Source organism: Panthera tigris, chromosome A2, assembly GCF_018350195.1.
Source record: "Panthera tigris isolate Pti1 chromosome A2, P.tigris_Pti1_mat1.1, whole genome shotgun sequence".
In the NCBI taxonomy this organism is placed as follows: domain Eukaryota; kingdom Metazoa; phylum Chordata; class Mammalia; order Carnivora; family Felidae; genus Panthera; species Panthera tigris.
The window spans coordinates 18,287,756-18,315,622 of record NC_056661.1 but is presented as its reverse complement, the minus strand read 5'-3'; the positions used below and the strand labels follow the sequence as shown (position 1 = coordinate 18,315,622).

At 50.3% G+C, this 27,867-nt stretch overlaps 4 protein-coding genes and 1 pseudogene across 11 annotated transcripts in view; 3 read left to right on the top strand and 2 right to left on the bottom strand.

Annotated features, from left to right (window-relative positions):
- Positions 1-3,033, bottom strand: part of IHO1 (interactor of HORMAD1 1) — a 36,970-nt gene extending 33,937 nt beyond the window's left edge. The window contains exon 1 of the mRNA XM_042978916.1: positions 3,005-3,033. The gene's annotated coding sequence lies outside the window, so the exon portion shown is untranslated. The remainder of the gene's footprint in view (positions 1-3,004) is intronic.
- On the top strand, positions 16-27,867 carry CCDC71 (coiled-coil domain containing 71). 7 transcript variants are annotated; one of them, XM_042978922.1, is made up of 6 exons: positions 203-252; positions 3,104-3,139; positions 13,407-13,518; positions 20,556-20,634; positions 22,179-22,349; positions 26,227-27,867. In XM_042978922.1, exons 5-6 carry the CDS (start codon positions 22,297-22,299, stop codon positions 27,698-27,700), a joined length of 1,527 nt encoding a protein of 508 aa, XP_042834856.1. In that variant the 5' UTR covers positions 203-252; positions 3,104-3,139; positions 13,407-13,518; positions 20,556-20,634; positions 22,179-22,296; the 3' UTR covers positions 27,701-27,867. The 7 variants fall into 7 exon arrangements, with proteins under 7 accessions (XP_042834858.1, XP_042834856.1, XP_042834855.1 ...); XM_042978924.1 differs by lacking the exon at positions 3,104-3,139 and having other exon boundaries at positions 16-252; XM_042978921.1 differs by lacking the exons at positions 203-252; positions 3,104-3,139 and adding an exon at positions 6,932-7,204 and having other exon boundaries at positions 13,407-13,463.
- Positions 4,328-14,242, top strand: CA2H3orf84 (chromosome A2 C3orf84 homolog). Its single transcript, XM_042978929.1, has 4 exons — positions 4,328-4,437; positions 6,420-6,533; positions 13,407-13,463; positions 13,836-14,242. Exons 1-4 carry the CDS (start codon positions 4,411-4,413, stop codon positions 14,238-14,240), a joined length of 603 nt encoding a protein of 200 aa, XP_042834863.1. The 5' UTR covers positions 4,328-4,410; the 3' UTR covers positions 14,241-14,242.
- On the top strand, positions 7,478-9,844 carry LOC122236648 (annotated as a pseudogene).
- KLHDC8B (kelch domain containing 8B) lies at positions 14,993-20,037 on the bottom strand. Of its 2 annotated transcripts, XM_042978927.1 has the most exons (6): positions 19,708-20,037; positions 18,242-18,750; positions 17,004-17,168; positions 16,426-16,650; positions 16,226-16,327; positions 14,993-15,834 (listed from the first exon to the last, which is right to left on the bottom strand). In XM_042978927.1, the coding sequence occupies exons 2-6, from the start codon at positions 18,615-18,617 to the stop codon at positions 15,638-15,640; spliced, it is 1,065 nt and encodes a 354-aa protein (XP_042834861.1). In that variant the 5' UTR covers positions 18,618-18,750; positions 19,708-20,037; the 3' UTR covers positions 14,993-15,637. The 2 variants fall into 2 exon arrangements, with proteins under 2 accessions (XP_042834861.1, XP_042834862.1); XM_042978928.1 differs by lacking the exon at positions 17,004-17,168.

Here is a 27,867-nt window from a genome sequence, read left to right as displayed (position 1 = left end):
ATTGGCCAGGCCAGGCGGTCTACCTCGCGGCGAGTACTGCTGCATGCCTTACCTGTCCCACGTGTACCTCTCAAGAGGTACCTGCGTGTCTCCACATTCACACCCAGCTGCCACCCACACCCCACCCAGCATCGCCTCAGCAAGGCAGACTGCTCAGGAGTTACCTGACACACACCCTGCTGCATGCGGAGAGGACTGTGTGCCCAGCGGCTAGGACATGGCTAGGGCCCAAGTGGTCCTAACAAGAGCTGGGTAAGGGGAGCCGATGGGAAGAGAGGAGCTGTGGTCAAAAGGGAACACAGAACTGGGGGCCTGGCCTGTTGGGGAAAGAAATAGTCCAAGGTACCTTGCCTGCTAGGTACTGACTGGGGCAGCCTGAGGGCAGAGTGGACAGGGGCAAAGGGTGTTGGGCGGAGGGGGTCTATGTAACTCTGCCTCTAATGGTTATAGATGGCCTTTAAAGTCGTGAAATAGAGAGTTCACCAATAAAGTTGCATGGATGGAAAACATTGTGTTGATTGAGCCCCAGGACACACACTTTAGAGGCCTAGATAAGGACAAAGCAGTAAAGGACCCAAAGTAGGTGTGGTCAGGGACAGGGGAGGGACACCAGGAGAGTGAGGTGCTGTGGAAGCCTCCTGGACCATCCTTCAAAGAAGAGGAGGAGACCAGCTATTTTGTTAGGTGGGAGAATGGAGGTTTGATTGGAAGGCTGGTTCTTGGATTCCCCAGGAAAGATTTACATGAGGATCCCCACTGGAATAAAGACAGCCAGAGGAAGGTAGCAAGCACAAAGCAGTTTATTAGGTTTATTAAGATGGGAAAGTGGGCAGGCCCAGAGATGGCAACTGTCTTTAAGATGGGTGTCTTTTCTTTTTATGTTTGCATAGTTTATGGGTCATAGCTAGGGCCAACTCTGACTGAGAAGGGAGGACTCCTACTGGTTGGGAGGGGGAATTTTTGGCCCTACAAGGTTCTTGCTGGAATTGTCTTGGCCATCTTGCCCATGGGGTTGGGGGTGTGAAACCCACAATGTAAATATATTATAATGAACCTAGGGAGTCACTTTGGGGCAGAGGTTGAAGTGAGAGTGCACGTTCTGCACCTATCACGTCTAACTAACTGCCTACTTCATCAATGTCAGATGCTCCTGATGGGTCAAGGAAAATGAAAAGTAAGAATTAATTATGGGTGACCTTGACAGAAGCAGTTTTAATCGTTGTAGTAGGGGCAAAAACCTGATTATAACTAAGTGTGTGGATTCAAGGTATCTGATAAAGGACTGTTATCCAAAATATATAAAGAATCCTTAAAACTCAACAATAAGAATACAACCCGATTTTAAAATGGGCTAAAAATCTAACATAATGCACCAAAAAAAAAAAAAAAGATATATGGATGGCAAATAAGCATATGAAAAGACGCTCAATATTATATATCACTAGGAAAGTGCACATTAAAACAATAATGAGGGGCGCCTGGTTGGCTCAGTCAGTTAAGTGACTAGACTCTTGATTTCCCAACTCTTGATTTCAGCTCAGGCCATAATCTTATGATTCATGAGTTTTAGCCCCACATCAGGCTTCATGCTGGCATTGTGGAGCCTGCGTAGGATTCTCTCTTTCTCTCTGCCCTTCCCCTGCTTGTGTTCTCTCTCTGAAAATAAACTTTAAAAAAATGAGCTAGTACTACACACCTGTTAGAATGGCCAAAATCCAGAACAAACACAAAATGCAGGTGAGGATATGGAGCAACAGGAACTCTCACCACTAATGGAAATGCTAAATAGTACAACCACCTTGGAAGATTGTCAGTTTCTTACAAAACTAAACATAGTCTTGTTATATGATCTAGCAAATCATGCTCTTTGGTATTTACCCAAAGGACTTGAAAACTTATGTCCACACAAAAACCTGCACATGGATATTTATAGCAGCTTTATTACATAATTGCAAAACCTTAAAAGCAAGCAATATATCATTTTCAGTAAGTGAATGAATAAACTGTGGTACATTCAGACAATGGGATATTATTAAGCACTAAAAAGAAATGAGCTATCATGCTAGGCAAAGACATAGAGGAAACTTAAATATATCTTCCTAAGTGAATATATATCAAAAAGATTCCAACCATTTGACATTGTGGAAAGGGCAAAATTATGGAGACCGTAAAAGGATCAGTGGTTACCATGGGTTAGGGGGTTGGGAGGTGGAGCACAGAGAGTTTTTAGGACAGTGAAACTATTCTGTATGATACTATAATGGTGCATACGTGTAATTGCATTCGTGTAATTGGCAGTATACATTTGTCCAAACCCATAGAATATACAACTCCAAGAGTGAACTATGGACTTTGGGGGATAATGACATGTCTATTTAAGTTCAGCAATTACAAGTGTGCTATTCTGGTGGGAGATATTGGTAATAGGAAAGGTTATGCATGTGTGGGGCAGGAGGTATATGAGAAATCTCTTCCACTCAATTTTGCTGTGAACCTAAAATTGCTCTAAAAGCCTATTCAAAATATACATATAGGAGCGCCCAGGTGGCTCAATCGGTTAAGCGTCTGACTTCGGCTCAGGTCGTGATCTCATGGTTCTTGAGTTCAAGCCCCACGTCGGGCTCTGTGCTGACAGCTTGCAGTCTGGAGTCTGCTTCAGATTCTGTGTCTCCCTCTCGCTGCCCCTGCCCTGCTCATGCTGCTCTCTCTCCCAAAAGTAAATAAAAACATTAAAAAATTAAAAAAAATATATATATATATGTATGTGTACATATATTAGGGGCACCTGGGTGGCTCAGTTGGTTAAGTGTCTGACTTCAGCTCAAGCCATGATCTCATCTATCTTCTATCCTGAATTTGATGCTTATCATTTCTGTGCATGTTTTATACTTTTAGTTCATATGTTTGTATCCATAAGCAATACATAACATTGTTTTACATGATTGAATCATTTTATAAATGGTATAATTTGTGCATATTTCTACAATTTGACTTTTTGACTCACCGTTTTTAAGACATATCTTTGTGGATTCAAGTATCTTTCTTATTGCCCTGTTGGTAAAACATTCAGACTGCTTACAGTTTTTTTTCTTTCCCTATGCAGATGCTGCAATGAACATTTCTGTACCTGTGAATACATGTGAGAAGGGATCTTAAGGGTAACTATAGTAGGGTGGGCTTTCTGGCTAGTAGGGCTTACACCAGTGATACCAGCTGGGTCTAAATGTTTCCTCCTGCTAAACTCTTTTTTTTAAATGTTTATTTGGGGTGCCTGGGTGGCTGAGTCGATTGGGCATCTGACTTTGGCTCAGGTCATGATCTCACGGTTCATGAGTTTGAGCCCCTCATTGGGCTCTGTGCTGACAGCTTGGAGCCTGGAGCCTGCTTCAGATTCTTTGTCTCCCTCTCTCTCTGTCCCTCCCTGCTCATGCTCTGTCTCTCTTTCCTTTAAATATAAATAAACATTAAAAAAATTAAAGAAAAAAGTTTGTTTATTGGGAGAAAGAGCACACACGAGCAGGGAAGGGGTGGAGAGAGAGAGAGAAAATCCCAAGCAGGCTTCACACTTAGCATGGATCCCAACATGGGGCTCGATCTTGACTATGAGATCCTGACCCTTAAGGTCATGACCTGAGCTGAAAGCAAGAGTCAGACACTTAACCGACTGAGCCACCCAGGCACCCCTGCTTTTTATTGGTACATTTTTAGAGGCTGATTGCCTCTTCTTTTGGTTAGTGAAAGGGCTGAACTCTTCATGTCCCTGTGTTACAAATGAGAAAGAGACAATAATCTGCCAAAGAGTAGCTTGGAATGGAACCACAATGTCAAATATTTTCATGCTCCTTCTTTTGCTGCTCTATTATGCTCTCTTTCTTCACTGGGGCCGTGGTAACAGTCACCTGCCCCAGTGTTCTCAGGCATCATAGACTCCTGAGAGAAAAGTTTACAGAGCCTTATTCTGAAGCAGCACTTTTATCCTAAGAGCCATAAACCCTTTTAACATTTCTTCTGAGTCCACGGAATGCTTTCTAAATTTATGTCCCTGGCAGTATGGTTGCACAATTCTAAAATGCAAGATTCACCTCTAAAATGTTCTTTGATATTTCATTGACTGAATTCATCACACTCCACTGTGGACTATGTTTCTATATGTAAGGACTCTCCCAGAATGTTAATGATGAGGGGCATATTTCTCTCATAAAGAAGTAAAGAAGTAAAGAAGTAAAACCAAGCAGGAAGCACAAAGGGGTAGCAGACTGGGCACTGCCTCAACAACCAGCAGCATTGTGCAGTCACAACCTCTCTTTGTCACTAAGCAACAAGAGGTTGACCTCTGAGATTCTCTTTCCTCAGGCATAGCCTCAAAAAGACAAGAGGAAAGTTTGCCTTTTCTGCTTCCTTCCTGGAAAGATGCAAAGTGCTTTAGTAGGATCCTGGGTAAGAGTGCATTTTACAATTAATCCTGCCCCTTGGCTCTAGGGTAGTACCTGAAATTTGAATGAATCATGAGAATAAATTTAGCAAGACAGGTTTCATTGAGCACACAGGCTCATGAAGGACCTTGAACTTCCCACTCCCCCTCTGCCATTCTGAGGTCACCCCTGTAGCCTACCTAGTCTTTACAATGCCATGTCCTTTTCCATGTGTCCTGGTCTGATGCTAACCAGCTGAACCTCCTAGTCTAATAGCCACCCCATTTATTCCCAGTCCTTTGCTTGGTCCTCCCATACTTCTGAAATTTGACTGTTCTCTATACTGGGAACATCTTGCAGGCAAAGACTGTTTTCTTCCATGTGTATATCCCATGCCTGGAATGCAGTAAAGGCCCAGTAAATACTATTGAATTAAACTGAATATTGAGCAAGCAGCGTCCAACAGACTGTAGAAAGATGGACAGACAAGTTGGGCAACCTGAGCCCTCAGTGGGATGAAAAGATAAAGGGCCTCTTAGTCATGTATAAGAACCCACAGTAATGGCCAGAGGACAAACTTGGGAGAGCTTCTTTCTGCTCAGGGCTATGATCATGGAGGACCAACCACACCTATCCTCTCCAGGGAGCTCTCAGGACAAAGAGTTGGGCTCTAGGAGTTCCCTGGCTAGACATGCTTATTGTCTATAGGGTGTCCACCTAATGACATCAACACAGTATGGCTCCTTCTTAGACCCCTGATAAATGCTCATTTCTGTCTTTTGCCAGTCCCTGTCTCTGAAATTCTCTCCAGAAGGTATCACTGTTAGTGAAGTACTTATTTTGAAAAGTTTATCCCTTGCTTAGGTGTCCCAGTTTCAGAGGGCGCCCTTCTTGCCCCAGAACATCAGGGTATGTGGCAAACAGGTATTCATGACTTTGTCAATGGATGCCCAAGATGGATCCATTCAATCCCCAGAGAAAGATCATATCACTGGACAGTGGCCTGTTCTCAAAACTTTGCTCAGTGCTTTGAATCACCTCAGCTCAGAACCTGTTTGAGCCCCTCCCCTGCTGAAAAGTCTCCCTTTGTTCTTAGAAGAGAATCCATATTCTTTTTTCTTTTATTAAAAAAAAAATTTTAATGTTTATTTATTTTTGAGAAAGAGCATGCATGGGGGAGGGACAGAGAGAGAAGGAAACATAGAATCCAAAGTAGGCCCCGGGCTCTGAGCTGTCAGCACAGAACTCAATGAGGGACTTGAACCCATGAACCACAAGATCATGACCTGGGCTGAAGTCGAATGCCTAACCAACTGAGCCACCCAGGCAACCCAAAAAATGCAGGTGGCCCGAGAATGCATATTTTTAAACCAGTGTTTCCTTGACCTTACCTCACTTGTTTGCTCACAATCCTTTAGTCATAAAGCCTCTTGTTTATTCTAACATATCTCTCTTTTTCTGACCTCCAGTCCTTTTACTCTTTCAATTCCCATCCCATAGAATATTCTTCTGCTGTTCCTCATACAGCTGACTCCTTCTCACGTTCAGGTCCCACCCTCAATGTCATGAGGGGCTATCCCTGTTCTCTATCACTATTGATCCTAGTCATCAGGTTATTTCTTCCCTGACCCTATTTGCTGTGTCTGACTCCTCCACTAGAAGGAAGATTCACAAGGGCCAGGATCTTTCAGTCCTTTCACTGCTGTCTCCCCAGCTTATATTAGGGCCTCAAGGGAAAGATAGTGAAGAAAGATGGAAGAAAGGAAAGAAGGGAAAGAAAAAAAAAAAAGGTAGCCTTTCCCTGCACACACTTAGCCCTCCCAGGTGAGCCAGCACAGCTAAAGCCAACTGTTCTAATGATGGATGGCAGACGGGTGTCTCTTGTTCTCAGATTCTTTTTATTCTGTCAGTAGCTCCCAAGAGAGGCTTCTAGCCGGGAGACCCTGAGGTCTGAGACTCAGGGTAAGGATTTGTGAAGGATTCACCCTCATACTTGCCTTGTTATAGCACAACACTGGCTTTTATGGGCACTACAGAGGCCAATTCAGGAGTGAAAGTGCTCAAGAATACCGTCTTGCAGCCAAGCCCCAGCCTCCAGCAGTGTTCCTGCGGCGATGTCAGGTACAAGGTAGCCCTGGGGAAAGCTGGGGTGGCTGGGCCAGTTTCTACTTGTCTCAGACCCCAAGAGCATCATCCCTAGACCTACCACAGCTGGACTGACATCTTATGCCAGCCTATCCCCAGGAAATGCATGAGGCCTGGCTCCTCTTCCCTGAAGTGGCAGGTCTTCCCCTTACAGACAGGGTGGAGAAGAGCCAGTACCAGGCTAGATAGTCTTGCTCAATGTTCTTTCTAGATGTAGGGAGAGTCAGGGCCCAGGTTGGGTAAGTGGCCATGGAAAGAGAGCTTCCAGAATCCATAATGTAAGCCTTGAGTTTTGCCAACAACTGCTCTCAAGCCTAGATTCTTTGATGTCATAAAAGCCCATGGTCAAACACACAGTCAGCCTTATAGTCTGGGGGCCCCAGGAGGCCTTCTCTGGTGAGGGAAGCAGCATATAAAGTGACATGTGTAGCCAACGAGGACCAGAAAGGAGTGATGGCAGAGGTGGCTGGAAAAGGCTTCCAGAGAACAGGAGAGAGATGCAGGGCCCAGACCCTCCACTGCTTCTAGGCCTGGAGACAAGGAGAGGGCACTGAGCATCAGTTGGGGGTCCCAACAGTAAAAAGCTCACTCAATGCAGGAGAACTCAGCAGAATGTACATGCAGAGGAATAGATGTAAGAGCCTCAGGTAAAGGTGTATCACAAGTTGGTAACAACCAGGTGGTCAGTACCTTTGGACCCAAAGGGACAAGGGGAAGGTATGGCTCCTAGAACCCAGAAAGAGAGGGTGGTGTGGAGAGAACCACACTGAGAGGAGTCATGATCTTGGGTGGAGAGACACAGACAGGCAAGGGCTAGCCTGGGAGGGAGTTAAGAGAAGAAACACCTCCTCCTTTCTTCTCTCTATCTCCTCCCAGGGCTTTCCAGTGGCCAGAGGGAAGGCAGCCTGGTGAGGAATGCACTCAGATCATCCCTGTGGGCAACAGCAGTGGGAAGACCTTGGAAAGGGACCTGGAGGAGTGTGTGGAACATGCTCTGCCCACTACAGCTTCTTGCTTCCCAGCTTCTAGACAGATCCTACTTGATCTGCCATCTGAATTCTCCAGCACTTGCTTTCCCAGGCCAAGAACAGGGTCCTGGAGGCTGCCATGCTATGGAGCCTGAATCTCCTTAGGATTCTCAGTTGGAAGCACTGGCTGGCAATGCCTACTGAGTGAGCCAGGCCCAAATGCAGCTCCAGACTGCTCATCTGGGTCCACCTCCCCTTGAGAGTAATGGAACCGGGGTAGTGCAGGGATAGAGGCAAACCGGGGACTTCTGGCTAGGTTTTTGTAGTAGCCCAGTGGCAGTTGTAATCCTAAAAACTGGCACATCCTCTCAATCTGGTCCCCAGGAAAGAAGTAGGGAACATGTTTTGGGGCATATTTTAATTGAAGACTTGCTACACAAATCATTTACTAGCATTACCACTGGCTCCAAACAGCATGATCTATGTATCTTGGGCTCAGATTGTATAAATGCCAAGTATAGTGGCTCTTTCTGGGTCTAAAGCTCTTCTAATTAGTGGGACTGCTTGGGGAAGGTGCACATTTTATTTTCCTATTAGTTGAGAGATACCAGATTTCAGCCAGCTGATTATAGCTATTGTTGAAAACCTTTCTAAGATGTGACACCACTTTTCTTTAGTTTGGAGCAGGTAGAAATTTTGTTCATGTCATTTAGACGCAAGAAATTTCTCTTTTCTTCTTTGTATCTTCTAGATGAGATTAATTTATTGGTAGCTTTCACCTACCTAACTCTTGGGACATGTAATCCTGGTTCTGTTTGTTCTTAAGATCAGACAAGAGTCCCAGGGACCCATGATTTGGAGTAGGTCTTTCATTGGCGGTGCAACCCCTGCCATGCCTCAGTCTGTTACAGGGGCTCCTCAGTCAGCACCCTACTGACTGCAAAATTCCCAGTCTCCACAGGGTCCCTTAGCCTTCCCATACACAAATACTGCCCCCTCCCAAGAAATCTACTTCTCCTCCAAGGCCTCTTCAGCTGGAACCCCAGCCCAAGCTGCACCTGCTCAGAGACTATAGGCTTTACTACCTCAATGGAAAAGGAGCATTAGATGGTTTAGAAGCAAAGAAGCAGGTGAAATTCTCTCCAGGTACAGGAATACTCAGAACTGCCTGGGTGGAAGGAAATGACCACACTTCTCACCAGGTTCTCACTATTGTGAGAACAAAACTTAAGTCAGTGGGAGTCACTAGATTATCCTGCCACTGTAAGAATAGTGAGTTTTGCTTTTCTGGGGATGGTGTCTAGAGGCATTCAGAATGATCCAAAGTTTGGCATACCATCATAGGCCATCCTACAATACAGTCTCTAACAAAACTAAGCTGTCCTGAATCCATGGTAATAGAATTGTGTACTTTTATACCAACAAGATTGGAAAAGCCCCCAAATCTGCATGTGGCACATGAGCAGGCTGACTTCAAGAAGTTTGTGCCGTGAGACCTAAAGTTCTTATGAGGTTGTCTAAAACAGAAAACCATGTCAGGAGAGTGGTACTTCACATATGCTAAGTGTGTCCATGACCAGATCAAGTGTGCTTTCCTTATTGAGGAGCGGAAAAACGCTGTTAAAGTGTTGAAGGCACAAGCACAGTCAGAAAGCTAATTTTTTTAATGAAACTTTTTTGAGTAATTTTTTTAAAAATCAAAAGACAAAAAAATATATATAGTGAGTTTTCATAGTCAGGGCTGCCTCCAAAAACAGAGGCATCCACATTCCAGGGCTGTGTACAATTCTGCAGCTGAGGATAGAGATGCAAAAGAAATTTGGGGATCAATTGGAACTTGCTGCAGATTCCCAGGGTTTTTTTTTTATTGAAATTTTTATTGAAACAATTATAAATTCATAAGCTGTTATGAGAAATAATAGAAATCCTTTCTACATTTTTCCCAGTTTCCCCCAATGATAACATTTTGCAAAACTATAGTATAATAACACAACCAGGACATTTTCATTAATGCAATCCACCTATCTCAGATTTCCAGTTTTACTTATTCTCATTTCTGTGTGTATATTAAGATCTAAAAAATGTTATCACCTATGTAGATTTGTGTATCCACCACCATAGTTAAGATACTGGCCAACCTCACAAGTATCCCTGCTTCTGGCCTTTTGTGACCACACCCACCAGCCTCCTGCTCCTCCACCCTTCTTCTGTCTCTTATCGCTAGCAACCACCACTCTCTTCTCCCTAAAATTTTGTCACTTCAAAATGTTATATAGGGGCACCTGAGTGGCTCAGTCGGTCAAGTGTCCAACTCTTGGTTTCAGCTCAGGTCATGATCTTATAGTTTCGTGAATTTGAGCCCCTGCATCGGGCTCCATGGATTCTCTCCCTGTGTCTCTCTGCCCCTCCCCCACTCACGCTATCTCTGTCTCTCTCAAAATAAATAAACCTTAAAAAAGATCATATAAATAAAATGATACAGCATGAAACCTTTGGACATTGGTTTTTCTTTCTCAGCATAATTTCCTAGAGATTCATCTAAGTTGTTCATGGTTCATTCCTCTTCACTACTGAGTAGTATTCTATGGTACGTATATACCACTTTGTGTAACGATTCACCTATTAGAGGATATCTGGGCTGATTCTAGTTTTTGACTCTTATAAAAAAAAGCTGCTATGAACATTTGTGTACAGGTTTTGGGGGGAACATAAATTTTCATTTCTTTAGAATAAATGTCCAGGAATGCAATTGCTGGGTCACATGGTAGTTGTATGTTAGTTTTTAAAAGAAACTGCTGAACTGTTTTCTAGAGTGAATGACTGTACCACTTTACATCCCCACCAGCAATGTATTAATGATCTAGTTTCTCTGCATTCTCCCCAATATTTGGTGGTGTCTCTATGTTTTATTTTAGTCATCCTGATTAATATGTCATGATATCTCATTGTGATTTTAATTTGCATTTCCCTAACGTTTAATGATGGTGAACATCTTTTCCTGTGTTATTTGCCATCTGTATATCCTCTTTGGTGAAATGTCTTCATGTTGTTTGCCCATTTTCTAATTGGATTTTTTTTTTATTTTACTTTTTATTTTTTTTAATTTACATCCAAATTAGTTAGCATATAGTGCAACAATGATTTCAGGAGTAGATTCCTTACTGCCCCTTACCCATTTAGCCCATCCTCCCTCCCACAACCCCTCCTTTAACCCTCTGTTTGTTCTCCATATTTATGAGTCTCTTCTGTTTTGTCCCCCTCCCTGTTTTTATATTATTTTTGTTTCCCTTCCCTTCCCTTATGTTCATCTATTTTGTCTCTTAACATCCTCATATGAGTGAAGTCATATGATTTTTGTCTTTCTCTGACTGACTAATTTCACTTAGCGTAATACCCTCCAGTTCCATCCACGTTGTTGCAAATGGCAAGATTTCATTCTTCTTGATTGCCGAGTAATACTCCATTGTATATATATACCACATCTTCTTTATCCATTCATCCATCGATGGACATTTGGGCTCTTTCCATACTTTGGCTATTGTTGATAGTGCTGCTATAAACATGGGGATGCATGTGTCCCTTCGAAACAGCACACCTGTATCCCGTGGGTAAATACCTAGTAGTGGTCATAGGGTAGTTCTATTTTTAGTTTTTTGAGGAACCTCCATACTGTTTTCCGGAGTGGCTGCACCAGCTTGCATTCCCATAATTGGATTGTTCTTTTACTGTTGAATTGTGAGAATTCTCTATATATTCTAGGTATTATTCCTTCATTGGATATTTGGTTTGCAAATATTTTCTCCCAGTCTGTAGCTTGTCTTTTCATCCTCTTTATGTAAACTTTCACAGAGCAAAACTTGAAAAATTTTTTTGATGAGGTCCAATTTGTCAATTTTTTCTTTTATTGCTCTTGCTTTTGGTGTCAAGTCTAAGAACTCTTTCCCTAGTTCTAGATTCTGAAGATTTTTTCCTATGTTTTTTTCTAAAAGGGTCCTGGGTTTTTAATCTCTGTCGTGTCAGCTTGCTTTATGAGGAATGGAAGATAAGGCTGGCTGGCTTCCCACCTTCATGGAGTTTTCAATCTACCTGGAAAACCGGCACCAGGTGTCTAAGGCAGGATCTCCCATAGAGGAGCTTGTTAAAGACACACACCACAGGCTCCACCCTGAAGAATCTGGTTCAGGGATCTGGGATGGATCTAGCCCCAGCCTTTACTCTAGGAACCTGCTGTCAGCCACTGCTCATACCCCAACCCAGGAAAGCCTGAATTCATCAGATCAGACACTTCATTCAAGTCTACAGCAGGAGAAGCTGAATGACTGACTAGAGACTGGGGACTCTGGGGGCAGAGACCAGGCACAAAGTCAAGGTTGATGGTCTTGGGAGAGATTTCTATTGAGGTCTGGGGGTTTGGGAGGTGGTCTTTCTCTGCCTGGGGATAGGGCATGGTTCTCTGGCTCCCAGCTGGGCCAAAGCAAATGCCCCAGGGACCTTCTGTCCCTGTTCATGATTTAAACAGCAAACACATATTAGGCCCAGTGCCAGGCACTATGCTCAGTTTTGGAGTTACAGATGTGAGCAAAACAGACAATAACTTATGTTCTAGTTACAGTTGGAGTTACAGATGTGAGCAAAACAGACAATGAGCTTATGTTCTAGTCAGGAGTATTAGCTGGTAAGCAACATCATACTATGTAGTCACATAGTATTCCAGAAAGTGAAAAATGCAGAGTTGGCATGATGGCACTGCTGGTGTAGTGCTTGAAGAAGCCCTCCCAAGAAGGAAGTGAGAGGGAGTCCTATGGCCAGTTGCAGGAAGAGTCCCAGACAGAAAGCACAGGTGGTGCAAAGGCCCAAGGTGGGAATAGCTGGTGTGTTTGAGGAGCAGTAAAGATGCCAGTGCGAGTTGCAGGTAATGGAGGGATCAATATAGTGTGGGTCTCATGGACCACTGTGAAGACTTTGTCTTTTACAAACATGAGGAACTGTCATGGGTTTTCAGCAAACAAGGAAGGTGATCTGATCTATGTATCATAAGAATTATTCTGCCTATTAAGAGGACAACAGACTGGAGGGAAAAGCTCGGAAGCAGGGACACCAGGTAGGAAGCTCTTTCAATAATTCAAGCAAGAGAAGGAGGTGGCCCTTGGATGAGAGAAAGCAGTGAACTTGCTGAGGAATGGTCCAATCCTAGGTTCATATTGAAGGAATGATCAACAGGATTTCTTGACACACTGGATGTAGGGTATGAAAGAAAAGAATCAAGGGGACTTCAAGGTGTTTGGTAGGACCTAGCTGCCATGGCCTGAGCTGGGGGAGGCTCTGGGCAGGGGGGGTTGGGGAATGATCCAGAGCTCAGTCATGTGTTTGGAGATACCTGGAAGACATTTACAAGGGGCTATGAAATAGGCTGTTGGCTATTGAGTCTAGAATTCAGGAGAGAGCTCAAGCTAGAGAGAGAATTGACAGTTTTCAGGTGGTACTTACTCAGGGCCAAGAGTTTGGGTTGCTGATGAGGGATCAAATGTGGACAGAAAGGAAGCCTCTGGTTCTGGTCCTGGGCAATCTAGAGATAAAGGGTCTGACACGAACCTTGAACCACTGCCCTCCCGATGGCAGTGTGTCTTAGAAGATGCCTCAGCCCCATCCTCAATCAGCAGCCCTAGAGACTTTTGCTTTGGAGGCAAATGCCAGCATGAGATGTCCTAGGAGTAAGGCGGTGCTTTAATTTGTAACTGCCCTTTCAGGATTTTGGCAAGTTTAGCAGTTTAGGGGTAGTAGCTCCTGGCATCTTCCCTCCATTATGGGTCCTGAGATAACATCTTAAGGGCAGGTAGGCATCATTTCCCCCCATTCACCTTCTTTCTCACTGTCTTTAAAGGAGCCAGCACAGCAACACTTCTTCTCCAAGCATGACAACCGTACTTCTTTCGACAAAGTGAGTGAAGAAAGGAAGGAGAGTGGGCAGACCCTCAGCCTAGGTTGAAGTTGAGGTAGGGTGGAGGGGATAAGACACTGTGGGGAGGGAGGGCTCCTGACAATCTCTCTTGTCTGGAAAATAGCCCATTCCCCCAACAGAGGTTTGGTTTCAGCCACTAGCTTGCCTGACAATGTGCAAGTATTCTGGGGCCCACTGACTTTCTAGAGGCTTCACCCTGGAATGGAAGGCATGGCTGGGGAGCAGGCCAAAGAGGCTGGGGTATGGGCCAGGGGAGCCAGGCATCACCAAGCAGGCTTGGCTTGAGGAGGACCTAAGGAGGGAGGTGTGTGGTGCCAGGACTGTGGGCCAATGGCCCATACCGTTGAGGAGGGCCCCTACTGCCTGCTGCAGGGAATCGGAAGGCGAAAAGACCTGGAGCACCTGTGGCAGCGGCACACCTTCCTGCGCTGGGCACCCTGTGAGCTGGAGTTGAGCCAGCAGCGGCCCCTTGAATCCTCCTACCAGGCCAATTTCCGGTCAGGCCCTGGACTCAGTGACCTCCCCCAGCGCCTTGTCCACTTTGTGCAGATCCAGCCTCCCCGTACCAGCACCACCTATCAGCAGAACTTCTGCCAACCATCCCAGGGTGGCCATTGTGGCAGCAACAATGTGGGGCCAGTCACCACACTGCCTGACCTCCCAGGGATCCCAAGACCCAAGCTGCTGCAGCATTACCTTCATGCTGGGGTCTCTGAGTGTCTAAACTGGTCCAGAGCATTAAACAAGGATGGCTAACACAGAGGCCTATCTGTGCTTACAGCCCAAGGGGTCTTAGAAGCTGGAGAGCAGTAAGGTCCATGGCGCCTGTATGCTGGGCAGGGGAGGATGTGCCCTGGGAACCCTGCCACCAAGTGAGAAGGGGTAAAGTCTATAGGAAGTACCATGGCCAAAGCAAGTCAGTTCTGGGAGTACCTTGCACTCAGTGTGGCTGCAGGGAAAGCAGAGTCAGTGACCCCTACTTGTATCCAGCAAAGACTGGAGGAGGAGGCAAAGGATGGCAGCTTTGATTTCTCCAGGAGGCTATTATGTCTCTAGGGGTCTGGTGGGTGGCCACATAGTTATGCCTAAGCTGGGACAGGGGGAGACTGCCCTGGCCACAGCCTACGCTGGACTACCCCTCCCTATGGAGGTGAGCAGACGAGGAGCTGCTGGGTGACATGGACCTTGAGGTCATCCTGACCCTGGGGTGCTTTGTTGTAGTTTCCTGACCCTGGGGTGTTTTGTTGTAGCTTTTCTTTGACTATCGTGTGAGTATCCTCTAACACCAGGACAGTTGCGGTGGGTGGGGGTGGGGTAGACAGCAGTCATCCTATGTCACCAAAAGAGAAGCTGAGGCTTAGGTGGGGCTAAGACATCAGAGGCCAGATTCAAAAGGCTACTCTGAACCCTCATCCCTGGGAGAGTTGAGACCCCTGAAGGAGGGCCAAAGGTTGCAGGGGCAACACAGGAGTCCACACCAGGGCCACACACCAGATTTTAGCAGCACTTTTACTTTCATGTCTGAACTTCCTGGGTCCTCACAACAGCCCTGTGAGGTAGGTAGGGCAGGAAGGTTTCAGAGATCCCCATTTACGGATGAGGATGCTGAGGCACAGAGAGGTGAAATGACTTGCTCAAGATCACACAGTCAACAGTGTAAAGGGCCCAAAGCCTATATTCTTCCGGTCCTCTAAAGGTTCCTGTATCCACTCCTCCATCCCCTCTGTGTCCCCTGCCCTCTCTGAACTCTCCTGGGGCCACAGAGGCCTTCAAGGCAGGCTGGCAGCTAGGATTTTTCAGGAACAGCCATTGGGGTGAGACTGGCCAACTCTAGGTAGGCACTAATCCTGTGGGACATGAGGCCAGCTCTCCCAGCCTCCCACTTCCCAGTTAGACAGAGGGCCCAGTAGTTCCAGAGCAAGTGTGGAGCTAGGCGTGGTCCATGAATGAATGGGGATAAAAGTGGGTATAAGCATATATGTCCTGCACTAAAGACAAAGCCCCCCCCACCCTTTGAGACATTTGTCTCAATTGCCTGCCCCTGTGCCTCCCTCATCCCACAGAGCCACAGTGAGCTTCTTCAGCAGCAAAAGGAGCCACAGACATTTGTCTCTGGCACTGTGCTGCTCCAGTGGACCTGTCCCATTAGGCATTCAGACCCCATCACGCAGACACAGTGCCTCCACAGCTTGGCTAGGACCCTGGGCCACACCCCCAATGACAAACAGCCAGGGCCCAGCCTGCAGACTAGAACAGGAGCAGCGGGCTGTGGGCATGGCAGGCAGGGCCTCCCAGCGCCGCCGTGCAAGGCTGAAGCCCTCCACGGAGCCCAGAGGGCATGGCTGGTTTCCTGCAGGAAAGAGACAGAAGTTGTAAATGGCACAGACTGCAAGGACTCCAGCTCTTTTGCTTGGGTTACTAGGGCCTTGCTACTCATCGCTCCCATTCATCATTCGTTCATTTCTTCGTATTTCTATTTTTCCATTCATTCAGTGGTCACTTGACCTGTTTCTGTCTCCTAAACCTCTGCTGGTACAAAGCCCTCAGTCAGGTGCTGAGGGACACCCCAAGAGTTAGGCCGTGCAGACCACACCCTGCCTGCCTCACAGATTGGGAAAGGGAAGCTCACAAAGCCCTGATCCCTGGAGTACCTGGAGAAGGGCAGGAGGGAGTGCTCATGCTTGGGGTTACTCCCGCCTGTCTTGGACTCGCCTCCTATCCCTAGCCCCACAGATACTCACCAAGGCCCCCAATGGCCATGATGTGGCCCCCAAGGGAGCCAACCACAAAGTCGGCCCTCTTATCCCTCATGCGCAGGCTGCGGGGCAGCTTGGTCCAGGACCCTGCAGGAAAGGGGAGGTCAGATCAAGTCCCCCAACACACACTGTGCCCCTCCATCCCACGGAAAGTGGGAGGCCAGCCCAGGCCAGCCACTGCTCACCATGTTCCAGGTCGAACATCTCCACAGTGTTGACAAAATGTGGGCGGGAGTAGAAATTGTGGGGCCCAGGCTGCTGCAGGCCACCCAGGCTAAAGACGTTGCCTTCTGCCATGGCACAGCCGGCAAAGGCTCGGCGGCTGGGCAGGCTTGGGTGCCGGGTCCAGGTACAGGCCTCCAGATCAAAAGCCTCAAAAGCAGTCACTGGGAGCTTTCCCTGGCGGCCCCCTGCCAATGGAATTGGAGCACCTTGGAAGGAGCCTAGGAGTCCTGACAGGCTCCTCCTTCACCAGGTTGCTAAGCTTTTACTGCTGCCCACCTTAGCTACCCATACCCAGCTGTGTGCACAACAGAGCATGAATCACCCACCCTGAAGATCCTTAGGCATTGGGGTTTGGTTTTCCAGCCTTAGTAGGGCCACCAGAGGTCAGAGCCTCCAAGCAAGCCTGGTTCACCCAAAACTTCTCTTGTTCTACCATCCCAGACTAAGCCTGATCCCAGCCAACCTATGAAGATAGGTGCTTCTGCACTTCGAGCCCCTTTCCCACATCCTTCCCCCGCCCCCACCCCCAGGCCCTTACCCAGGACATAGATCTTGTTCCCGTGCAGGAAGGTGGAAGCCCCGTAGCAGGGTGTGGGCATGGAGGGTAGTGAAAGCCAGCAGTCCCGCCTGGGCTCATACACCCGAACTTGGGCCTGGGGGGCCGTGTCAGGACCCATTCCCCCCAGAGCATACACCATACCATCTGCATAGAAAAGAGCGATTCAGAGTGCACCTCAGCCTGGCCAGGGCACTCTACCCTGACAGCTGCACTGGTCAGGTCTGGGGGTGGGTGGGGACCCGCTTCTGTGTAGTACTTCTCCCAAGCAGCAGAAACCCTCCTTACTTCCCAGAGTGGGGGCTGGGAGAGCTAGGATTCCTGCTCTGGCCAGGGCCCCTCCAAGTGAAGAGCAGGAGGCAGATGATCTAATTATAATCCATCTCTGTCTCCCTGGAGATGCTATGGCAACCAAATCTGGCATCTAAGCAGGACTGGTGGTCAGACCTGGAGGCCACAAGGTGGGGACTTCCCTAGGGGAAGGAAGGTGGAGGATGATTTAAGTCGGGGAGGGGCATTTGGGGATCTGCTCAGCATAGAGCTCAGACTGGGGAGGGAACTCTGGAGATCAGCTGGGGGCTGGGAGAGGAGCTTAGGCTTGTAGGATGGAGGTGCTGGCTGCAAGCCTTCTGCCAAAGAGCCCTGCCAGCACCTCTATATCCTGCCCTTTTAGAGTAGGTTCTTGCCCTGTTACACCCTCAGGGTCAGCTGGGAGCATGTCTGGGGGGCCTTAGGGAACCGGATCAGTCAGCTGAGGGCTTCCATGGCAACTATCCCCAGGCTAGCTTGGCCTTCCCATCTCAGGCTCCCTGGTAAGTGTGTATATGGGAGGAAGGTGGGGGGAATCTAAGCACTTACTGGGCTCTGAGCCAAGGCCCTGTTCCCCTCCCCCTCCCCCAGACTATTTATAACCCTGAGAGTCATTGAACTACTCCTCCTTGTGTCTTAGAGAGGAGGAATGGTCAGGGAGGTGGTTGGTGCCTCCCATCATTCTGGGGGCCAGCCTGGGCTGGTTCTCCCACTTCACAGCTGGAAAAGGCAGTTAAGGCTGCTGTTAGCTCAGCTCAGAGCTAGGTAGGAGAGGGTCTTTATAAGAATCAAATCTATGTCCAGGGTACTCAGACAAAATTTACATCTTTTTTCCAAACTCTAAGAGTAAGGGACCAAGGAAAGAATGGAGGGTGTTGGAGCACCTCAGGGACCTCCTTAAGGCCACTCACCTCTCTCCACAGTTGCAACCCCCATGGCTGCCTGAGGGAGGGTGGCCCGACGCTCCCAGCGGCCCTCATCAGCCAGGAAGGCCTCCACAGCAGCCACAGGGCTCTGGCCCTCATCCACACCGCCCACCACTAGCACCTGCTTGCCCAGCACCACAGCAGCCGCACCAGCCCGGGCAGTGGGCAGGGGTGCCAGTGTGAGCCATGTATGCGAGGCCATGTCCAGTGTCTCAGCAGTGTCCAGGGGCAGTCCAGCCCGGCCACAGCCCCCCAACACTAGCAGGTGCCCATCCTGGTATGCCACTGTGCCATACACCCGGCAGGTGGGCATGGGTGGGAACACCTGCCAAGCAAAGTCCCGGCCACCTCCTGTAGCCATGGTGTTCACCTCCAGTGGTAGGCCATACTATCTGCTCAGGCTGTAGGCCTCACTGAGGGGCATGATGCGGCCTCATCTTGACTCTATCAGGACTACAGGGAGTGTCTGACCAATCCAGGGACCTTGCCTTCACCTGGAGGAGAGAGGGAAAACAAAGGGTCAGGGCCATTGACCAGTCCCTCGGGGTACAGTTGAGCAGTCTGTAGGTAAGGGCAGGACTGGCCAGAATCACTGGTGGGAAGGCATGGGGGAGGACGTACCCCTGTTGGCTAGCACACCACTGCTGAGGTGCTTCTGGGGTGGGAAAGAAGGCAGATTACCAGATACTCAGGCAAATTCCCCTCTTCCTATGGGGCATGAAGGATTCTCCTCCCACCCCCTGCCTTCACCTAACACCTCCGCCCCAGCCAAATCTAGGTCTAGGTGGTAGGTAAGTAATCTAGGTCCAGGTGGTAGGTAAGTTGACTAGGATAAGACACTCCACCCTGGCCCCCTTCCCTTCCTTTCAACAATCCTCATTCTGGTGCTTTGCATGAATGGAGTCCTACTGTACCCTCCCCTTATTGGCTTCCAGTGGGTCTCCCACATGCTGCCAGGGATCAGACTCCAGGGTATACTTACAACCCTTTTGGGGGCCATTCCATAGAGATCATCCATTCCCACCAGCAAAAGGCCAGATCAGGGCGTTTGGGACTAGGAGAGGAGGAGATGGACGCCAGGGCCCCACATTCCCCCTTCAGGTCTACTATCAGGGGGTTGTTCGCGCCAGGTTCCCAGAGGCCAGTCTCCTTGGTGTCCAGAAGTAGGGGAGGGGGGTTGATTTGGGGATCCCATGATCATAGGACTCTAGACTCCCATAGTCCAGGGCGTTTCCAGTAGGAATGAGCAGCTGGACTTCCACAGCAGATCCCCAAGTTCCTCAGCCTTTCCTTTCCCGTGGGGGCCACGCTCCTGGGACCCTTGGCGTGATGGCCTCCTGGCCCCAAACTTCCAGCTCGCGGGAGGCGGGGGGCGGGTCCAGGCGAGCGCGCTTGGGGCTCTGCGCCCAGCGCCCCAAACTTCCCCTGAGCGCGGCTCCTGCGGGACTCACCGGCCGGGGCTCCGGCGCCGCCGGGACGCGGGGTCCGCCGTTCCGGCTCCGTGCCGGCTCTGGCTGGGGCTGAGGCCAGCCTCCGCGGGGCTCCGGCGGGGCTCCGGCTCGGCTCGGCGCGGGGCGGGGCTGGACCGGGTCCGCCCCTCGTCCCCCCTCCCGACTGGGGAAAATCTCCCCCCGCCTTAACCCTGCACCTGCCGTGGCCAGAGCAGGGCGCGTCGACCCACAGTCACACGCAAACCGGTAAACAGACAAATGGACATGTGGACGCTGGGCCTGTCCAGGATTTAGGGTCCGACCTCGGGCAGGAGGAGAAATGAAGCAGCAGTGAGCAGCACAACACGTGTGTGGTGGGGAATCGTTCGGAGTGGGACCCAGCCTGGGGAGCACCCGCGGGGGAAGGGGCGGAGGGCGGGCTAGCAGAACCAGCAGGCTTGGGGGACCGGCGCCCGCCCACCAGCACTAAGCTCAAAGAGCCCAAAGACCGGCTTCGCGGCGGCGCCCCCTGGAGGACGTTTGGGGCGTGGCCTGGGCCTTTGGTGGGGTCGGCGGCTGGGTCTCACTTCCCCAGGCACACAGCAGGGCGCTAAGTCCTATGGTGGACAGTGAGGCTAGCAGGGGATGGAGGAGCACGCAGTGCCGGCCTCAGTGCTTGACAGGCCCTTCCACAGGCCTGGGTGGGGAAAGTTCTTGTGGGGAGGGTAGTTCTGAGTAAGGGATGAACTTTAAGAATCAGAGGCCAGGCAGGTCTCTCTCCAGGGCCTGAGGCCTGGGCTACTCTGGGGCCCAAGACATTTTGTGACTGTTCATAGCAAGTTGGTATGACAGAGGCCTATTTATTTCAGACCCAGACCCTGGCCCAGCCTATCTTCTGAGCATGCAGAGTATTGGCTAAGTCTGTGAGCTGGGAGCCCATTCGTGCAGGTTGGTGGTCACCCAGAAGAAATCCTGTGGGTTTCTGTGCTTGCTACTATCTTGTCCCTCTTTCATGGACAGTGTGTGTCTCACTTTCCCCAGAAGCACATCTGGAGATAAAGATAGCAGTATATATAGTTAATGTGGGAGATGAGGCCAAGAAGCACCAGCAGAGGAGTGGCAGAAAGAGAAAGCAGCCAATAAAGGGTGTGTCATCAAGCAAGTTACCACTGTTGGCAACTGGGACCAAATCTTGCTGGGTTCTCTCCCAGAGCAAAGGTTGCTTGAGGAATTCATTTTCAAATCTCCATCAGTCACGGGTTGAGAGCTGTTTGGGGGGGGGGGGAGGCACTAAGTCCTTGGTTTGCCAAACTTCTGAAGCCTGCCCTGAGTGTGGGCAGAGCCTTCTCCATGATTAGAGAGAGAGTCCAGCTCCTTTCACAGACTGGCAGTTGGAGTTGGAAGGACCACATGGAAATGGTGGTATCAAGGCAGGTTTCAGAACCTGACTAGGTGGCTTCCATCCTCTCACTTCACTCTGCCTTTCACTTGCTCTTCACTTAGCACACTTGTACCTTCCTCCACGGGGTGTTCACACTGCCCTGCAGAACGCTCACATTTCCCACTATTCCCTTTCCAGGCCCTTTCCCCTCTCCATTCCAGCAATTAAGCGCTTAAAAGCCTCCTACTTTAAGACACATCCCAGTACCCCCAAGTCCCTCCAGCCTCCCCTTCCTCCCCTCCAATCACCTGATACCTGCTACTTCATGTCCACTGCTCCCCCCAAATTGCTCTTGTCAAAGTCTCTATGGAACACCATATAGCTAAAACTACAGGTCCCTATGGTCTTCATCTCAACTGAAATCTTGCTGACACCTTGGCACCTCTGCTCCTGCTTGTGCTGCTTCTCAGAGTCTTTTACAGGCTCTGGTTCCTCTTCTCCCTTGGAAGTGGCTCCTGAAGATCCAGCCCTGGCTTTTCTCTTTGTCACATAGACTCCCTCCTTGAGTGATCCCTCCCAGGCCCACTGGCCTCGCCCACAACTAGATATCCACCAGATCTCTGATTAGGTGGAAATGGGTCTAGGTCCCATCACTCAGGGCTGTAAAAGATGCCAAATGGAGAGCAAGAGCTGGATCCTGAGACAACCTTGTGGTCTCTGCCAACCTCATCCTGTCTGATCCCAGTTATGCCTACAGGGTCAGCATCCACCAAATTCCAGGTCAGGTCACACTTTTCTCTGATGAATGCTCCCAGGGTTCCATCTGGAACATACTGAGCACCAAGAGGCAGAAGGGTCAGCTTCCCCTCAGAGTGCTAGGTACCCATAACCCTGACCCCTAACCCCTACTATCCCTTCAGTTCTAATGTCTGCAAGGGATACAGCCTGGGGATGGACCTACCCTGCTAAGTCCTCCATTTTTCACTGAACTCTGGGATGGACATCACCAGAGAGGGATTCCCCTTTCCAGGACACACCTAAGTCCATGCCATCCCTGATGGCTGAGCTCTACCTCTTCATGGGACTTGTTTTTTGTTTTTTTTTTACACAGTCCTGGAACCACCTACATACAGGGGGCCAACACTGCTGACTTTGGAGAAGCTGTGGAAGACAACTGGGGTAGAAGATGAGGCTGGATTGGTCCTGAGAGCAGCAGCTAATTCTCAACCATGGATGGGGCAGAGACAGGGCTCACCCACAGTTGGAGACTGGGCATACCAAGGTGGGACTTCCTGATTGTACCAGGAGATCCTGGCCCTTGGGACCCCACCATTCTCCTCTTTCTAACAGAATGAAGAGTTAGAAGCACTGACCCCAAAGGAACAGGAGTTTGCATTTACTGTTGCACACTTTGGCTATGCTTGAAGGCACTGAGGGCCTTACCATGAGTGTTGAGGCCTTAGGAAGCTCAGAGGTGCCAGCTGAGGCCTAGGGAGGGCGGGGGTGAGTGTTTCCCTTTAGGGGTGCCTAGACCCTTCTATGCCTAAGGATTCTGGGGTCATATGGGGAGGGAGAAAAGCTATTAACCAGTCCCTAAATGAAGCATCTTGTGACTGCCCACAGGCTCCCACCTACCCTCAGCTACTAAATTTGGCACCATTGTACATGTCAGGGTCCAAGAGTTGTGGCAGTATTTCTGCCTCATAGCTCAGGCTCTAACTGAAGTACAAATGTCCCCAACTATCTCATCCATGAAACCAGAGTTTCCATGCTGGCTCCCATCCTGGACTTGGGGGACCCCTGACTAAGATAGGCCTTTGATCAGAGACTGACCTCTTAGACTCCTAGAGTTAATTTTGACCTGTGTCCTCTCATCTGGTGCTGCTTGGGCAATGGGCCCTGTAACCACCATGCCTCTGCTGGCCCCAGCGGTACAGGTAGCGAGACTGAGGTCCCAGTCTCCTAGGCAAAGGACAGGAATTCTAGGAGGCAGGACTTCCTGCCATTGACAGGGCTGAGGTTGGGCAAGGGTTCTCCCACCACACCCATGTACATGCTCTTAGGCAAGTACCCTCAGGCCCACATTGGTATGCTAGGACTCTCAGATTGTACATGCCCAGTTTTGGGCTGTGTGCACGCCAGCACCATCCTTTCACGTGGGCCTCATTCTCAGGAAGAGGCAGGCCTGCTGCCCTCAGAGGAGATACCCCTGCAACACTCCCAACGAGGCAGGGGACATTCCTCTTTCCCTCAAGTCAGGAGCTTGGGACTGAGGCAGGCCTTGTCCACAGCCTCTGAGAGCACCTCTGCTCCTCAGACTCCTGCACAGGACTGGATGGATTTAGAGCGGTCCCCGCAGCCACCTCCTCCAGGAAGCCTTCCTAGGTACCCACCTACCCCGTTCCCAGACTTTGGGGGAAACGGGGTCTCGGGGGGTCAAGGGTCACTAGGGCGGGCCAGGTCCCGGAAGCGGAAGCGCGGCGCACTTCCGGTGCGCAGCGGGCGGCCATGTTGGAGCAGCGGAGGCGGCGCAGAGGCGCGTCCTGGGTCCCCGCGGCGGCGCCGGTAGGTTGGGGCCATGGGCCTAGCCGCGCCGCGGAGGGGCCGTCCGCGAGGCGACAGGGCGGATGGGCCGGGCGGTCGGCCCTTTCGGGACCCGCGCCCTCCACTAGCCCGGCCAAGATCCTCCCCCACCCCCACCCCCTGCTCAGCGACCCCACCCTGGGGCTGCGCGACCGGGTCGGGCTCGCCCCGCCCGCCCCGCGCGTTTCGCTGCCTTCAAGATCCCCGCTCCTGCCCGCGGCTCAGGCCCCAGGGACGCGGACTCCCAGGCCAGTGGCCCTGATCTGCCCCCCAACCTGGTCCCCTTTGGATGAGGCCTCTCCTGTCTCCCATCTTTCATCAACTTCCCTGTCGGCCCCGGGGGCACGTGTGAAGGGAAGTCGGGGACCAGACTGCAGCCTCTGTTTCCGGAGCCTCTTGGAAAACCCAGAAGACCCCTCCCAAGAGTCTAGACCGACCTGGGCGGAAGAGCCCCCGGTTCACCCCTAATATCTGTGCCTGCGGGGAAACAGGCTCCTCCCTATTCTACAGTTCACAGCCCTGAAAACTACATCCCCTGGAAAGAAAAAAATAAAAGAAGTAAAGTCATGTGCAAGGATTGTGTTTGGAGAATGGCCTCTGGAGAGAGGAAGTGCCAGAGACACCTGAGGATCCAAGAATGTTTCCAAACAAAGAGCCCCAGGGCACTTCCTCCAGGGGATTCTGAAAACTTCCTCTGCTCCATTAGGGCGGTGGGAAGAAGCTGCACAGACGCGCCTCTTGGCCCCAGGGACCTGCCTGATCCCAGCTGATCTTTTAATGCTGTGGTACAGCTGGGATCAGGCTCCCTCTGGGAGCCCTCAGTACCAGGTTAGGCATTAGACATTAGTCATGACTGATGGCCTGTGGCTTCTTCAGAGAAGCCTGGTACAACTTGAGTGTTCCCAAACAGCTCCATCTGGGCTGTACTGAGGTCTGCAGCCCTCCAGACCCTAGTTAGGACAGCTCAGATTTCTAGTGTCCACCTTATTAGCCATCCTGTTGGAGCCTTTGGCTGTCACACCTTGAGCTCTTGGTCTGGCTGCTTGACCCACAGGCAGCCTGATTGCCCAGACATGTGTCATGAGTATCTGCTACTTATCTTTTTAGTTTCTGTTGAAGGAGAGTCTGACTCTTGCTTTGAGGTTAGTCTCCATGATTTGAGTCCTGGGAGTCAGGCTTCTGAGCCTGTCTGGGGACTCCAAAAGCAGAACTTCTGGTGGACAGGGAGGTTCATCCCTGAGCACCTGGATAACAGCAGCTGGAGGAACAGAGGTGGGCATTGACATTGAGTGTAGGTCTGGGCTCTTTGACTAGACTTAAAGGCTCATGTTGCCCTGCTCTCAGCTGGTTTCACAGCTAGACCGCCCAGCCCTGACCACAGACTCCAGTCACACACATTAAATGTGCCTTACTGTTTCTCATTTCTAAGACATTGTATTGGTTGTTCCCCTTTTTGCTCCATTTTCATCTGGTCCTTCCTATTCATCACTCATGTCCCACCTAGGTGTTGCCTCTCCTAGGAATCCTTCCCTGACCCACTGGAAGGCTGAGCTGGGTGTCAGTGTGCACTCCCAAGAACTTTCATGGTCTCTGTCTTGCTTTCTGTACAGGACTCCTTGAAGATGGATATTCACCTCTATTCCCAGGGTTGAGTCTAATACCAGGTTTCTGGTCTCAGAAAATAGAGAATTGAGTTAAAATGGGCCAACCAAGCCCAAATCTTCCTAGGGACCCAACAGCATGTTAGATGGCTCTGATGAGCTTCTGGACATTTATCTCAAAACTGCCTTTGACCCATGTGGGTCCCTCCTGCCACCCCAATCCTCACCCTGCCACTATAGTAAGTCAGGAAACCAGGGCTTTGCCCCAAGCAGTGGCTCACTATGGCAAGAGCCCTATGTATCCATAGTTGTTATCAAGGAGAGCACAGGCCCTGATGGACTTATTATCTACATGCCTTGTCCCTTATCCCAGTGCTCATCTTTTTTTTTTTTTTTTTTTAAGTTTAGTTAATTATTTTAAGAGAGGAAGCCAGCGGGGGAGGGGCAGAGAGAGGAAGACAGGATCCGAAGCTGACTCTACGCTGACAATAGCCCAATGTAGGGCTCAAACTCATGAACCATGAGATCATGACTTGAGCCAAAGTCAGATGCTCAAGTTACTGAGCCACAGGTGCCCCAATCTTTTTTTTTTAATTAATTAAATGATATATTTTCTTTTTTTTAATTTTTTTTTTAACGTTTATTTTTGAGACAGAGAGAGACAGAGCATGAACGGGGGAGGGTCAGAGAGAGAGGGAGACACAGAATCTGAAACAGGCTCCAGGCTCTGAGCGATCAGCACAGAGCTTCATGCGGGGCTCGAACTCACGGACTGCGAGATCATGACCTGAGCCGAAGTCGGCCGCTTAACCAACTGAGCCACACAGGTGCCCCTAATGATATATCTTCTTTAAGTAATCTCTACACTCAACATGGGGCTTGAACTCACAACCCCGAAATCAAGAGTAACATGCTGTACCATCCCAAACGCCCTTCAGTGCCATTCTTACTGATTCTTTTCTTCTTGTCTTGGAGGTGCCAAGCGCTGATTTGCGGATACCCAGGCGGATCTGCAGTGCCTAATGCCATGAGCGTGGTGGTGCAGCATGTGGAGGAGAAAGCTGTGCACTCCTGGTCGCGGATCTCCACGGCAGGGAAGAAGGCCCTGGAGGAGGCGCTGCTTGTCTTTAACCCCATGAGTCAGGATCTCAGTGCCACAGAGGCCCAGCTTGTAGCCTTCCTGCAGGGCCTGCGGGATGATGGCTTCCAACCTACCATCCTGCGCAGCGGTGATGTCTATGGCTATAGTTCATGCACAGCTAACCCCCCAAGCCAGACGAAGCTGCAAGCTCGTGCCCCCACCCCAGCTGCCACATCACCTCCAGCCAGTGCTCCCCGAACTGCCATGCGACTGCCTGCAGGCCGGGCCACGCTGCTCCCTATGCCACTATCTGGAAGGCTGGCCAAAGCATCCACACCAGCCCTTGCCAAGCACGCTACCACCAACCTGCTGCTGAGCTCCCTGAAGCAGTCAAGTGCCAGCCGTGCCCGGGGTGCAGCAGTGGGCTTCCCTGCCCACCTCTATCCAGGTGTCTACCCTGCCATGCGGCTCTCTGTTGTCCTTGAGGCCCTGGTTCCACTAAAGACTCCCATGCCCTGCTTGGGTGCCAAGCATAAGGCACAGTCACTGCAGCTCTCACTTACAGACTCTCCCCTGAAGCTGCGCAAAGGTCCAGGGAAGAGACCAGGGAACTCTCGGCCCAAAGCTCCCAAAACAGGCACAAGCAAGGGCCCCAAATGTCTGACTCATAGAGGCCCCAGGGCCAGACCCCAACAAGGCACTATGCCCCGGAAAAAGACCTGCAAAGCTACTGGGTCCCTCAGTGGCCTACAAATGAAAAGTGGCTCTGCCCTGGGCACCAAAACATCCCAGGCCAAGGCAGCTCGAACACTGGCCAAAGCTGCCCAGGCCAAGGTGGCTCGAACACAGGCCAGAGCTGCCAAGGCCCGGGCAAAAGCCAAGGCAGCACAGATGAGGGCCAAGGCCAAGGCAGCACGGATCAGGGCCAAGGCCAAAGCAGCACGGATCAAGGCCAAAGCCAAGGCTATGCGGGCCAAGGCCAAGGCAGTGCGGGCCAAGGCCAAGGCAGTGAGATCTAAGGCCAAGGTAACTCAGACCCAGTCCAGGAGCAGAGGCAGGCCAAAAGGGTCTGTTCAGACCAGGACTGCAAGAAGGGGCCAGAAAAGCCACCCTGAGACTGTGGGGCAGAAGAGGAAAAGGGCTGAGGAGGCAAAGGATCTTCCTCCCCGGAAAAGAACACGACTTGGGTCCCGATCCCCTAAGGCATGGCTAAGGCCTGGAACAGCAAAGCTGCTGAAATTCCGGGCCATCAAGGTGGACAGGCGGTCCTCAGACGATGAGGTTCGGCAGCGGGCTCAGCGGATCCTCCGTGTGAACCTGTCCCCTGTAATACAGCTCCAGCCATTGCTGCCATACTCAGCACTCTGATTCCTTCATGTAGCAATGTTTGGGGAAACTGAGCCCAGTTGTCTGTGTGACCAGTGGCACAGTGTGCAATGCCCATGGATTCTACAACCCCAAGGACTCCGGGTGCCTCTCCAGGGCTCTGAGAGCCACCATTCTCCTTTCAGAGACTGGAGGATATGGGGTGGTAT